The sequence below is a fragment of the Pieris brassicae genome, chromosome 5, assembly GCF_905147105.1.
Source record: "Pieris brassicae chromosome 5, ilPieBrab1.1, whole genome shotgun sequence".
NCBI classification, from domain to species: Eukaryota; Metazoa; Arthropoda; class Insecta; order Lepidoptera; family Pieridae; genus Pieris; species Pieris brassicae.
Window position 1 is genome coordinate 19920864 of NC_059669.1, and position 12961 is coordinate 19933824.

The 12961-nt window shown below is 30.5% G+C and overlaps 3 protein-coding genes across 3 annotated transcripts; 1 reads left to right on the plus strand and 2 right to left on the minus strand.

Annotated features, from left to right (window-relative positions):
- Window positions 1-5643: 5643 nt before the first annotated feature.
- LOC123709752 (signal recognition particle receptor subunit beta) lies at window positions 5644-8397 on the minus strand. Its single transcript, XM_045661284.1, has 5 exons — window positions 8123-8397; window positions 7833-7999; window positions 7414-7553; window positions 6387-6518; window positions 5644-5956 (listed from the first exon to the last, which is right to left on the minus strand). The coding sequence occupies exons 1-5, from the start codon at window positions 8229-8231 to the stop codon at window positions 5749-5751; spliced, it is 756 nt and encodes a 251-aa protein (XP_045517240.1). The 5' UTR covers window positions 8232-8397; the 3' UTR covers window positions 5644-5748.
- A 151-nt stretch (window positions 8398-8548) lies between these two features.
- Window positions 8549-10293, plus strand: LOC123709754 (pyridoxine/pyridoxamine 5'-phosphate oxidase-like). The gene is made up of 6 exons (XM_045661285.1): window positions 8549-8751; window positions 9006-9092; window positions 9176-9332; window positions 9404-9503; window positions 9572-9831; window positions 9988-10293. Exons 2-6 carry the CDS (start codon window positions 9020-9022, stop codon window positions 10151-10153), a joined length of 756 nt encoding a protein of 251 aa, XP_045517241.1. The 5' UTR covers window positions 8549-8751; window positions 9006-9019; the 3' UTR covers window positions 10154-10293.
- Window positions 10294-10325: 32 nt separating this feature from the next.
- On the minus strand, window positions 10326-11803 carry LOC123709751 (histidine protein methyltransferase 1 homolog). The gene is made up of 4 exons (XM_045661283.1): window positions 11462-11803; window positions 11097-11321; window positions 10827-10987; window positions 10326-10729 (listed from the first exon to the last, which is right to left on the minus strand). The coding sequence occupies exons 1-4, from the start codon at window positions 11514-11516 to the stop codon at window positions 10331-10333; spliced, it is 840 nt and encodes a 279-aa protein (XP_045517239.1). The 5' UTR covers window positions 11517-11803; the 3' UTR covers window positions 10326-10330.
- Window positions 11804-12961: the final 1158 nt, after the last annotated feature.

Consider the following 12961-nt stretch of genomic DNA (forward strand, 5'->3'; position numbering starts at 1 on the left):
TCATTGACTATACGTCAAAATGACAACAACATTTCTAGTATGTCAATATCTGCTGTCTTTGTTACTGTCTTTGAGTAATGGGTATTATTTTAATACTATTCATATAATTCAGACATTTGAAAGCTAGAACCATGTCTTATATAACAATATTGAAGTGCTTGAGCTTGAGTGCCCATTGTTGGCACGTAATTAAAATAATACGTAAAATGTTATAAATGCGTAAGATATAATCTAAAGCATTATTTAACACAATTAAAAATGATTATTTAAATCATAATACTCAAAGATTCTGATTCTAGGCAGCGAAACATGTCACAAAGAAATAATTTCAATTAAAGTAACACGTCGAATTGATAAGGGGCTACGGATTTATTTTAAAAAAAAGCCAAATCATATTTTAGTTTTGCTATCGAAGAATACTTTGAAATTGCAAATTTCCCTAGATCGATTACCCGATCGTCCTCGTTTATCTATAAAACTATTTACATCATTTGAATACTAGAATGAAATGAAAAATGCCTGATAATTTATAAATGTCTCGTCTCAAATATCATGATGTGAAAGGTATATTAAACTGATAAAGCGCGTTATTCAAAAACAGTTCATATCTGCTAGTTTATTTGCTGTTATAAACGATATATGTTTATCGATTGAGTGGCGATCATTTGTTATTCTTTATATTTCTTGTTTGATATATTTTTACGTTGATAATAGTTGTTCAATCGGTAAATAGTGGTAACATGAACTGGTTACATATATAATGGAAACCATGTCATGCATCATACCATGGAAATATAGTCAGATTCTTCAAAACTCAGAGACTGAACTGGACAGGACACTTGGAGCCTATACTGAAGACCACAGTACTAAAAACTAAGACTCAGTTGTCGCTATATCATAAAGGTCGCTATAGCAGGAGGCAGACCAAGGAAAATAAGGAATTAATAATGTAATATATAACCAAGGAAAGGAGGATTTAAAAGTAATGGGATAGTTGAAGAACTACAAAGAATTCGCCAGGGATCGAGGCTAGTGAAGGACATTTGTGGATCCACCACCGGATCTAATTATTTGGAAACCAAGAATTTTTTGCACCCTGTAATTGTTAGTCACATTACCTGACATAAACGCACAAGTCCTACCAAGAACGTAAAATAATAAACTATATAATTAAAACAAACAAAGATCCAACAAAGTAGGTGTGGTGATTTGTTGAAAAACTTCAATAATTACATAACTATAAGAATTTACTGAGACGCCAAGAAAGTCTGCACCCGGCGCTGAAAAACTTACTTACGCCTGCCGCTGACCAGTTATTTGTCAAAACTGATCCTCATATTATTAAGAGACAGCCTCTGATACAGGCGATAAACCAACAATAAAGTATATAAATAATTCATATGATGCAAGTATTGATTCACAAGAGCGTGTCTCAAATGTTTTATTGTTGATATTAATAAATGTGAGCAGATGTTCCATCGGCTTTCTTATTGCGATTTGATTGCTTGGCAGTTCAATTAATAAAAATCAAATAATTTATGCATACGAACGTTTTGAATATTTATGACAGTATGATGTTTATGGTACTACGTGTCAGCGTAATTTAGTTTGAAACTTTATATTTTAAACGCAAGATTTTCGCGTGCTTTTGCTTCGGAGTAAAGTTCGACCATATAGCATTTATTATATGAAGCGTATTGTTCCTCGGTCAACAGGATGCTTTAAATAATAGAGGATATTATTTTCACTATCTTGAACTTACATATAACAAAATAATATCACTAATTAATTAAATAATACCTTAATATAAATGTGAAAATATTTGAACTCTGTAATAATTCCGTTTATATAGGAAACAGTGTGTCGTTTTGTTGAGTGACTAATTGCTGAACATCACTTAATTCTAGTTCTGATATAGGAATTGCGTTTATGTGTATCTATCCGATATCTTCAGATATCTTAAATCCTGTAAAACGTGTAATTAGTGTGTATGTAAAAACTTGTATTGCAAGAGCAAAAGCAAAAAAAGATGGGAAGCCGAACCTTCACAACTCCACCAATAAGTACTTGTTAATACCATTTCGAGGTCAAGAGTAGGCGTGTTTATAAAAGTACCAAGCCCGTAAATCCAAGTGAAGTGTTGTAAATAATTTCTTGTCCAGGTTTCGAGGTAACATTCTTATTTAGCATTTCAAGTTCCTCTATAATAATTTAATAGTTTTATACGACATTTAAAAATAGAAACTTATAATGGCTTTCGCTTCGATCGAGCGTCGTTAATTATTTTGGTAAAGCAGAATTACAAATAAAAACCCCTCGGGCTCTCATTGCGTTTAACACATCAAGTCGGAATTATTTTTATTTACCTGCTTACAAGCAATTTATTAAGCACATGTAGCATCCATCAAATAAATGATAATAGGTGGTTGAGATGAAAGGAGCCGCGCTGGCTACGGAATGAAGATTTGCCCTACAAAATGTCAACAAGGCACTCGCGCGCCGACAAAGGCCCTGAGGCCGCACTCACAGCACTGACTTGCTTCAGACCGCCACGCTTAATTCGAAATAATGGTTTAATTGCGCACCCTTAACGAGCCTCTGGAAAATTCATACCTAAAATATCTTAATTTATTATCCGATTTCTCACTGCACTAGCAATAAGTTTATTTACATTAAATTTAAAAAAATACAACTGCCCAGGTCTTACCGCACATATTTTGGATATCTCGGGTCCACTTCCACGTAAACATAGCATATTGTTTCGGGCTAATCAGGACTTATATTCTGACTTTAAAGAAATAACTAATTTGAATCTATTATTAATGCTTGGGTAGAATGTAATTTGTTACCTATTTATACACAGTTAAATGTTTTCAAAATGAGAGAAATATCACTGAATAAATTAAAAAGGTTCGTTAGACGTAAATTTATCACTAAAGCTTTTTATAAATTTGACGAATATTTAAATGATCCTAATCCTTGGCATTGATTTGCTCCAGTTTAAACAATTTGTTTGACGCAAAACTTGGCGATTAAAAAGAGTGGCGGAGAGTTTCTTGCCAGTCCTTTCCCGCTCTACGCCCTTGACTTGTAGTAAATGTTCATTTAGAATCAATTAAACATCTTTTCTGTTGACGCTCTTAAGTGTACTTATTTACATATATGAATAAAGTTATTTTGAGATTAAGGTAATAAATATAGTAATCAAACAATTGCACGACTTGAAACTTAAACATTTAATTTGTTTATTTCAAAAATATAAATCGCTTTGTAGTTGTATAACGCGATAAAAGTGTAAAATAAAACCACAGCGAATTATTGAATGAATAATAAATATATTTGGGATTGCATGTTCCATATCAGAAGTAATACGTTTTCATTTGTTGATAAATAATGAAATTCACGTAACCGACCACACACAGTCCCACTATCGGTTCCAAACAAATGAACCATATATTTATGTTCATTGCCATATATAATATGACTTTTGATCGATCCAGCTGATAAGATTTTCAATACAAAAATTGTTAATGTTTTAAAAACAGAGTTGAATAATAAGTTTTCGTACGTAAAGCCAAACAAAACGTAGTTATACAGGATTGTTTTATTAGAGACAACTTGTAATTAGGTTAATTTATTATAAAGTATAGAATAGAAAATCAAATTTTTTGCTAGTTAATAAACCCCGAAGATTTAAAATACATATATCGAATAACATAGTGGATAGGAAAACAAAACACACAAATCTTTGAAGGAAAAAGAATACAAAAGGCACAAAATTTAACTTGTCATGTTTAATTATTTGTTCAAATCATTCACACAAATGCTACACATTATAGTAGTATAGACAAGGCGGATATATCTCATATATAATATATACTAGACCAAAAAAGGTACAAGTTATCAGTAATTGCAACGTTATATAATTATTTACATAATTTTTTCAAGGCATACAAAATTTTGTCAAAATAAAATTTATTGAGAAATAAGAGAAAATAGGACTTTTTTGAATATACATAACACATGTTTAATTATACCGGCTACAAATAACTTACAAAGCTTTTAGAAGGATTCTCACGCAAGCATACTAGAATAAATTTAAAAAATCTAGTTAACAAAACCAATGGCACTGAAATCTTGCGGAGTATGACACTGACACTCATTGTACTCATTCAATGCACCATAGGCTATTGTAATCGCGTGAATGAAATGGACCGATGAATTAGATGACCGTGGGAGGCTACTACGTAAGCCTTTTACGTGGGAATTATGAACAGGATATTCACCTGCTGCCTTATGACGTCAATACCTCCCTGAACCTGTAAACGCCCGTAGGTTTTCCTTAAGCTACAAAGTTTATCTTCACATGCCAATCTTCGTTCAAAAAAGAAACATAATTTTTTGTATCTAAATTTAAATTTTCATGAGTCAACAATACTTACGAACTTTAATAGAAATAAATGAAGTACGAAATAAAACGCAACGGACAAGTTGCCGATTAATCGAGAGTACATTTTTTAAAGTTAATGATCTAAATCATGAATATGCATTAATGCACCTTGCACCCAATACATCAATACAAAAGACTAAATTCTTTATTAATTTCCCCCCTTATATTAACCCTTTTTATCATTATATTGAGAATCCATAAATCAAAACTATCAATAGACGAAATATGAATATGCAAACGTAACAATTCGTATTTGCATTGAACTCAAAAATATGCAGAATCATGCCGCCATAATTATATTTTTATCATTGTGATAATGTAGGGTCAAACTTCACCTGGAATACCGAAACCCTTTTTAGAACTATCGATTTAAAGTTGTAAAGAAATACTTTTACAATTGTTTTTAAATGTTTTATGACAGATTCAGAAATATATTGGTTTTATGCATTATTGATTTGTATAAAAATAATATACATATTTAGATCGAAACATTGTCAATACATTAAGCATAACAATTTTTTAATTTACAAAAACAAGCACAATCTTCATATCGAAATCGACTCCGTACTCATACGTATTTATCTTTGTAATTTTGTATCCTTTAGTTATTCTATGAATAGTGTTAAGCTTTATTGTATTAAACCGGCGGAGTATTCACAACCGCCTTAAAGGTTTCAGTTTATCGGAAATGTTAGGATCAGGTTGAAACATGCTGTTTTAAAGAATTATTATGAGTGTTATTTTCTTTTATTTAATATCAGAAAAAAATATATAAAGTTGTTATTTATTTCACAAAACTCACTGAATATTTTTTTATCTATCTATATACACTTCTGTTAAGGCATCTTGACTAAGCCCCCAGGTCTTTTTTAAATGCCAATTACTATTTCCGTCACTAAAATATGAGACTCAATCGCTAAATGTTGTTTGAGGTTTAGCCTAATCTATATATCTAAGTAAGCCTATAACAGAATCCTTTCAACTTGTAATCATGTGCTCTGTGCACTGTGGACTCATTTTCCGCGCTTAGACGGACTACTATATTTTTCTGATTATTATTAAATGTACTGGGAAACTGATTCAGATGAATTGTTTGAAAGAAAAATCCCTTCGAAATACGAAAGTAAATATAAAATCTTCTTGGTTTAGCGTGACACAAATAAACAGGTAAATAACAAGATGCATTTTATAAAAAATATATTATAATTGCAAAAATAGTTATAAATGCAAATTTTCACAAGGTAAATATTATAGCCTAATAAGTCTTGAAGCGTAGAAAGATATAAAAAGAATTATTTCTACAGATTTGAGATCCAATCTTGAAGAGGTTTGACGTCTGTGGGATTGTCATCATCCCCAGTGTTGGCTGAACATTCTATAAGTTCAACTGCACAGCTTAAGTGAGAAAACTCAAAATCTTTGCCCAGTTTGCCGAGGTACGTGTTGCTTGATTGAGATGAATCTGTCGCTTGGAGTTGGCTTGATTTCGTAACGCGTACTAAGTTTCTGGGAAAATAAATTTTAGTATAATTATTAAAGATCAGACATTATTTTTCTTAGGCCAACACTGTTGCCTAGTGGTTTGTGTGTACGCTTTTCAACCTTAAGGTCGTGCGTTGCAATGGAAAAGTCCATTGGTGCACAGGCATGAATCGGACAATACGCACAATTAATAATCGGTCATACGGTATAGGAAAACATTGCGAATGAAATGCGTTGCTTTATAATCAAAATCTAAAAGCATCATTAAAACAATCAATAGAGAAATCTGATGCCAAAAACCACAGTCGCTTCTGGTTTAATAAATTATTTTTAACCCTTGGCTAAGATTTTTGTTTTTTCGAAAATTGGCTAGGTAATATATCTAGGTCTTAATTTGTGAAAGAAATTTTGTCTCAAAGCTGGAATATTAGTTATACTTTATAATAATATTTACATTTCCTTTTCGAGCAGGCTCCGGATAACTTGACTGCCTTTAGCCATTGGCTGATCTTGTTTGTTGCATAAAATTAGTAAAGGAGGGCAGTTGCTCTGTATTACTGGATCCACTAATATTGTATAAAGGTATCTGCAAGAAAAAAAAAAGATTTTCTTATAAATTATTATATTGCTATATGTCATTCATTACTCTTTATTCTCTTCACTTCTCTTGGTTTTTTTATGTAATATAACAGTAATAAGTCAATGCAAATGGATGTTTAAATGTTGCTGTGTAATTTTTTTTAATAAGTTTCTGTAAATTAACAATGAAACTCTATAAAATTTATTTACAGTGTAAACTCTATATAACAACATTGAAGGGATTGTGCATTTTAGTGAGATATAGAGAGTTGTCGTTAAATTGAGAGAAGAAAAACGTATTGATGACATGACTCCTACTTATTAGTCATGGTCAACATGGCATACAAACTTCTTAGAAAGCTTGTATAGATAATACCAACAATCAAGTTTATTTCGGGCTAGCGATATAAAGCCACTAAAGAATGTACACAGCTGTGGAGTTTTTACTAATTTTAGCAACTTAAAAAGTGCTTTATTACTCAATTGTTGTTGTTATTGAGAGTGGGTGTAAAGGTGTGAAAAGTTTAGCATTGTATGGAAGACAAGCTAAACCAACCAAAGCCAATTGATTTCAATGCCTTAGGGAGTTTGTCGATAAAACAAGGGCTGTTACATGGAGTTTACACTGTATTTTTTTTTGTTAATACAGTGTCTTTATTTTACTTAGTTTATAATAGGTCTAATCCCAGTTATAGTCCTCATAGTTTATTGTTCTTGATGTTACATTGACAAATGGATAGATGGCCCATTGAGGTTATTAAACAATACAACAAGCATACAGACAAGTCCACACATGTACTTTAGTTAAAACAGTGCAAATCAACTGATTTTTATAAATAACAGGCATAGTATTTAAAATTTACATGTTGTATTGGTAAATATTATCCAAAAGATTTACTTACTCTGCAACATCTCTAATTTCCTTTTGAATTGTGACAGAATCAACTACATATACAATAGCCTTTGCACTGTTCTTGAATTGATCAAAGAATTTATTTCTTAGTCGCTCTTGTCCAGGGAGATCAACTAATCTCAATGTATTCTATAATATAACAGTAAAAAATTCTTTATTGACATTCAAAGCCATTAAACCTTAAAGAGTTTTATTCTTAGGGTGTAAAATAACATTATATGCATGTATTTTTTAAAGTTAAGAATAGGTAGCTGAATATAATTAAAAAAAATATGGGGTTATTATTGCCATTTTTTCTGCTTACTTTTGATAAATTATTGAATAATGATAATTTTTACCTGAAAGTATCATACATATAGCAGAAATTACATTATGTTAGGTAAGTTTGTGTCCAAACCTTATACTTACATTAGATGTGATGTACTCTTCAACATTTGCTTTCATTGAAGTAAATGTTTGTCTGTATTGTGAATAAACAAGTCTTACAAATAAAAGGGTTTTGCCAACATCTGAGAGTCCAGTAAGTAAGACAGAGGTTCGCAGCGCCCGACGTCTCGAAAAGCACCACCAAAATACTGTAAGTGCCACATGTTCAAATAAAAAGACTACATAAAGGAAGTTCAACAAATTATATTATATTAATACTGTGTAAAAAAATCTTTTTAATAGACTCTAATCCATAATTATTAATATCTTACCTAAAGTTACTACTAGCAAAATCACACTTAATAAGGTTATGTATCGTGGATCGTTTAGAATGGGATCGGTATGAATTTTTTCTTTAATTACTTCCGATTCGGACTCCATGATTACTACTACAATAACTATTTCTACAACACTTAACAAGGGCTGTTTACTTTTTTTAGTGTTTAATATAAATGAAATAAATTCAAAGTCATCAGTAGTAAGTAAATTCCGAATATTTTTCTTCAGTTTCTTGGAGAACTTGACAGTCGTCTTGAAAGATAATATTTGTTAAATATCATCTGTCATTTCTTATTGATTAGAAAATGGGCTTGCCAAATGCCATTAAACACACATTCAACCATAGAGTACGTCATTTATATGCATTCATCATTCACAAATCATTTAAACCTACTCTGCAGTCTGCACTCTCATAGAATACTTAAAGTTGTTACAAAATAATAAATATATGCACACTCACAGAACAGTAGAACACTATTAACATTACACTTTAATCTTTAGACACTCAAGTTGTTCATATTTACAATAAATTCTTAATCATGTATAAAATATTGTGCAATAGCTAATAATTAAAACCGACAAGGAGACACGATAGAAAGTAGAAAGATTGCGCTACAATAAAGTATGTATACACTATTTAGGATTTACTAAAGTTCAATTATTAGATTAATTCTTTAACATTAGCTACTATTACTTACTATGTTGCTACCTTGCTATTTATTATTCTTCTGTATAATTTATGATAATATATAAATAAGGGTACTGGATTTTTAACATTTTCAGTATATTTATTGTGAAAAATCTTTCAATTTAAAATTTTAAGAGCTCATTACAGAATCTAATTAGTCTTAAAATGTTTATCTTATCTTTTTGTAGATAGTGTACACTGAATGGGTGTCTATAGATCTATTTGTTGTCTGAGCAAAACTAAAAACTTGAGGAAAATGAGTATTGATATTGGAGGTTAGTAAAAAAATATAATTTACTTTGCCTCCCTGAACTTTTTATATTTTTTTATAACTTTTACTTAAAGCATAATTGTTTAGGTATGAGAATAAGATACAAGGATAAAGATGAAACATTTTTGGAAAAGCATTTAGTATCTAAGGAGCCATTTGGACAGTTTAAAGCATGGTTTGAGGAAGCATGTACTAGAAAAGAAATTCTAGAACCAAATGCAATGTGTTTAGCAACTGCGACTAAGTATGTTTTATTGAAAGTGCTTGTTTATATGTATGGTGTTCTTTATTAACATATTATTTGTATATACTTAGACGTAGCTTCCCATCAGCAAGGTTTGTGTTGTGCAAAGGATATGGCAAGGATGGTTTCAAATTTTTTACAAATTATGGAAGTAGAAAAGCTAAGGAAATGGTAAATAAAATACTAATTGAAATACATAACTATATAATGCATAAGATTATATTTCAATTCCTTTTTAGGAGGAAAATCCAAATGTAGCTGCAACATTTTATTGGGAAGTTCTTAATAGATCTGTGAGAATTGAAGGCTATGTTGAAAAGTTGTCTGAAGAGGAATCAACAACATATTTTCACTCACGGCCTGTGCCTAGTCAGATTGCAGCCTGTACTAGCTATCAGAGTACTCCCATTGAGTCAAGAGATATTCTTTGTGAGAGAGAAGGTTTACTGGAGGCAAAATATATGATTCCTAATAAAGAAGTTCCAAAACCAGAGTTTTGGTAAGTTTGTATTTATATATTTAATATGCTACATGAGTGAATGTTTAATATTTTCAGTATAAAAAGTGAAATTTTTACAGTTATGTTGGCTTGATGAACACATTTGTTGATAGGAACATGAAAATATATAAATAACTTTCCTTTTATTTATTATAGGGGTGGATACATAATACGTCCAAGAGCTGTTGAGTTTTGGCAAGGCCAAAGAGATCGCCTTCATGATAGAATTAAATTTAGAAAGCCAAAAAATGATGAAGTGCCTGATAACAAGATTTTGCATGAAGGAGAAGATGGCTGGGTTTATGAAAGACTTTCACCTTAAATATTTATGAATAATTTATCATTGTTTTAGATACTTACAGACCTCTTTTACTCAATAGATACCATAAGGAGGTGTGTAACTGTATAAGTGTAAGAATAAAAATATTGTCTTCCATTTTTTATAGAGACCTAATGTTTCAATTGATGTTTTATTATTAACACAATCAAAATAATCAATTTAAATTTTATATATTTTAATTATCTCTCTTTGTATTCCACATGTTGTTTTCCATACAATTTCTGAAGTTAATGTTGCCGAGTTTTCTATTACCTTTTCAAATTGTCTTGTTCCACCACCAACACCAAAATAATATGTTTTAGCTGCTACATAAATAACACCATTATTACTTAATCTTTGTTCAAATAGATTGATAAGCTTATCATAGTTATTTAGATTATATATTGTCTCAGATGTAAGTATTACATCATATTTCTCATCATTAGACAAAAAATCATTAAATGCCTTCCAATCACCACAAAAAAAATTACATTTTTGGATTTCAGACTCTCTTGAATTTTCATCTTCAATGTTAAGTAATACATTTGGTATTGTTATATTTTCCAATACTTCTTTGTTCTGAAAAAATATACATATAATTAATGAACATAGAAATACTTATTACACATATTGTAATTTCTCTCACTTTCTGCTCATTACTTAACTTAATACTTACATAGTCTTGAAAGGTGACTGTGGCATTTTTGAGGTAGGAATATATGCCCAGAATACCTGTCCCACATCCTAAATCTAATGTTTGTTTACTTTCCAGGTTAATATCATTATTCTCTAAAAACTCAATAAGGTCATAAGTGCATTCCCAAATTTTTAACCCACCTGAAAATTATAATAAAATCTTATGTTTGCAAAACCTTAAAAATAATGAATTTATACATGTGCATTATCATTAATGTTAAAGTTAAATAAAAAAAAAATAATACACCACCTTCATACTTTCCAGTTATTAAATCACTGTGTTCTTTTTCTGCCAACTCCACAACATTTTTTTTGCTTTGACCAATTTCAATAGACAACTGGTTTGTAAAAACATGACCTATCTCCACATCACCACACATAAACATTTTTGCTTGTTTTGCTATAGTTTCTAAATTATTGTGTTGGTTGGTGAGCTCAACCCGTTCACATTGCAACCATTCAATTTCGGTATTTTCTAAAATGATTGGGTTAAATTAGGTGAAATAAGACCATTACTTAGATTAGGCTCAATTATATTTTACTAAAATATTCAATAATGGAAAACGATAGTGACTGCTGATTATTTAAATTAAATAATACAATAACATTTATAACCTTTAACGTCGACAGCTTCATTAGTTCCATTGAAGTTGAATTTAAATGAGTTCATTGTATTAATTCTTATCCTAAATTATATTTAGAAACTAATAACAACTTCGCTTTGTTGAAAAAAGTAAGTAATTATATTATAGATACAGTAGTCTGGTATTAACAAAAATAAACAAGTTAGGTTATTTAGAATAATAATTTTATAATACTAGATTCCGCATGAGGCGCACTTTCTCTAAAATTATAAGTTAACTATCTAGTCTACACTCGTCTTCAGGGCTGAAAATTATGCCGAGCTGCGAAGTAAAAATGGTTTGGTAGTTCTTTAAGTTGTCTTTACATGTATACAGTATGTATGTACATTCTATTTTATCTATGTAACGGAGAGACTAGTGAAGTGAAGTCAGTTCAGTGATGAGTCTTAACACAGAACGATAATAATTAATAACCATAACCATTGGAAAATAAAAATCTAGAAAGAGTGAATACGACTACGGGGACCATATAAAACTCGTTCCATTCTTGACATTCTCTTCTGTTGTAAGAGTTTATTAAAATCTGGTAAAAGTGAAAATTATTTTTTTTAAATAAAATTTCGCTGTTAACCTTTACAGCTCATCTCGGGCTGTTGGGAGCGTAGCTTGGCCGGGAGATTTTTCCCAAATAGAACAAGGACGTCATGCGAGATTTGGACCTCCGGTTTGCGCCGTGATGGGATGGAAGTCAATTGCCTAAAAGCGAAGACGGAAGCTCACGAGAGAAGTAGGAGAAAGATCCACCCCTTTACCGGTGATTTTTTACCGTGATCTGATTTTGAATTTTCTTTGCCGCAACCTTTTTGACATGGACCTTTTTTGTCGGGGATAAAATTTCAAAATTGGTTCGTACGTAAATAGTATTTCAGACTGCTTTCTAGAATACAAGTGAAGGTATACATTTCTTGAGTGAAACTCAAGCTAAACATTCCATTGTTGAGCTTGTTCTTCATTTGCTTTTTATTCTATAAAAATGTTTTACGCTTGTAATATAAAACTTAAAAGATTGGTATCAAAATTGAAACTCTAGGTTATTAAGGGTTAATCTAATGCGAAAGATAGATATTAAAAATAGTTAAATAAGCGTCCAAAAACATTTATTTGATTAGTGGGAAAACTATCTAGTATAAAAAGAACGAAGAACGAAAAGGAAAAGACATATCTCTTGCTTTTATTATTTTATATGGTTAATATGTTTAAGTTATTGTTTTAATTTGTACTTGCTTTTGTTATCCGTAAAATATCAATCAGGATTTTTTATTCTAAGAAATAAAGTTTATTAATCGTAAAGTTAAGTTTAACGCTCAGTCTGACTCCCGTAAGTAAAAAATGTTTTCGACATCCAGCCTTAAGCTCTCTATTTGGCCTTAAGATTTAATGTTTATAATTCAATGAAATAATTGTAAAAAAAAATTTACAAATACTTAACTAAAAGTAATTAAATATGAATATTATGTTGTCTGTGCTCGCT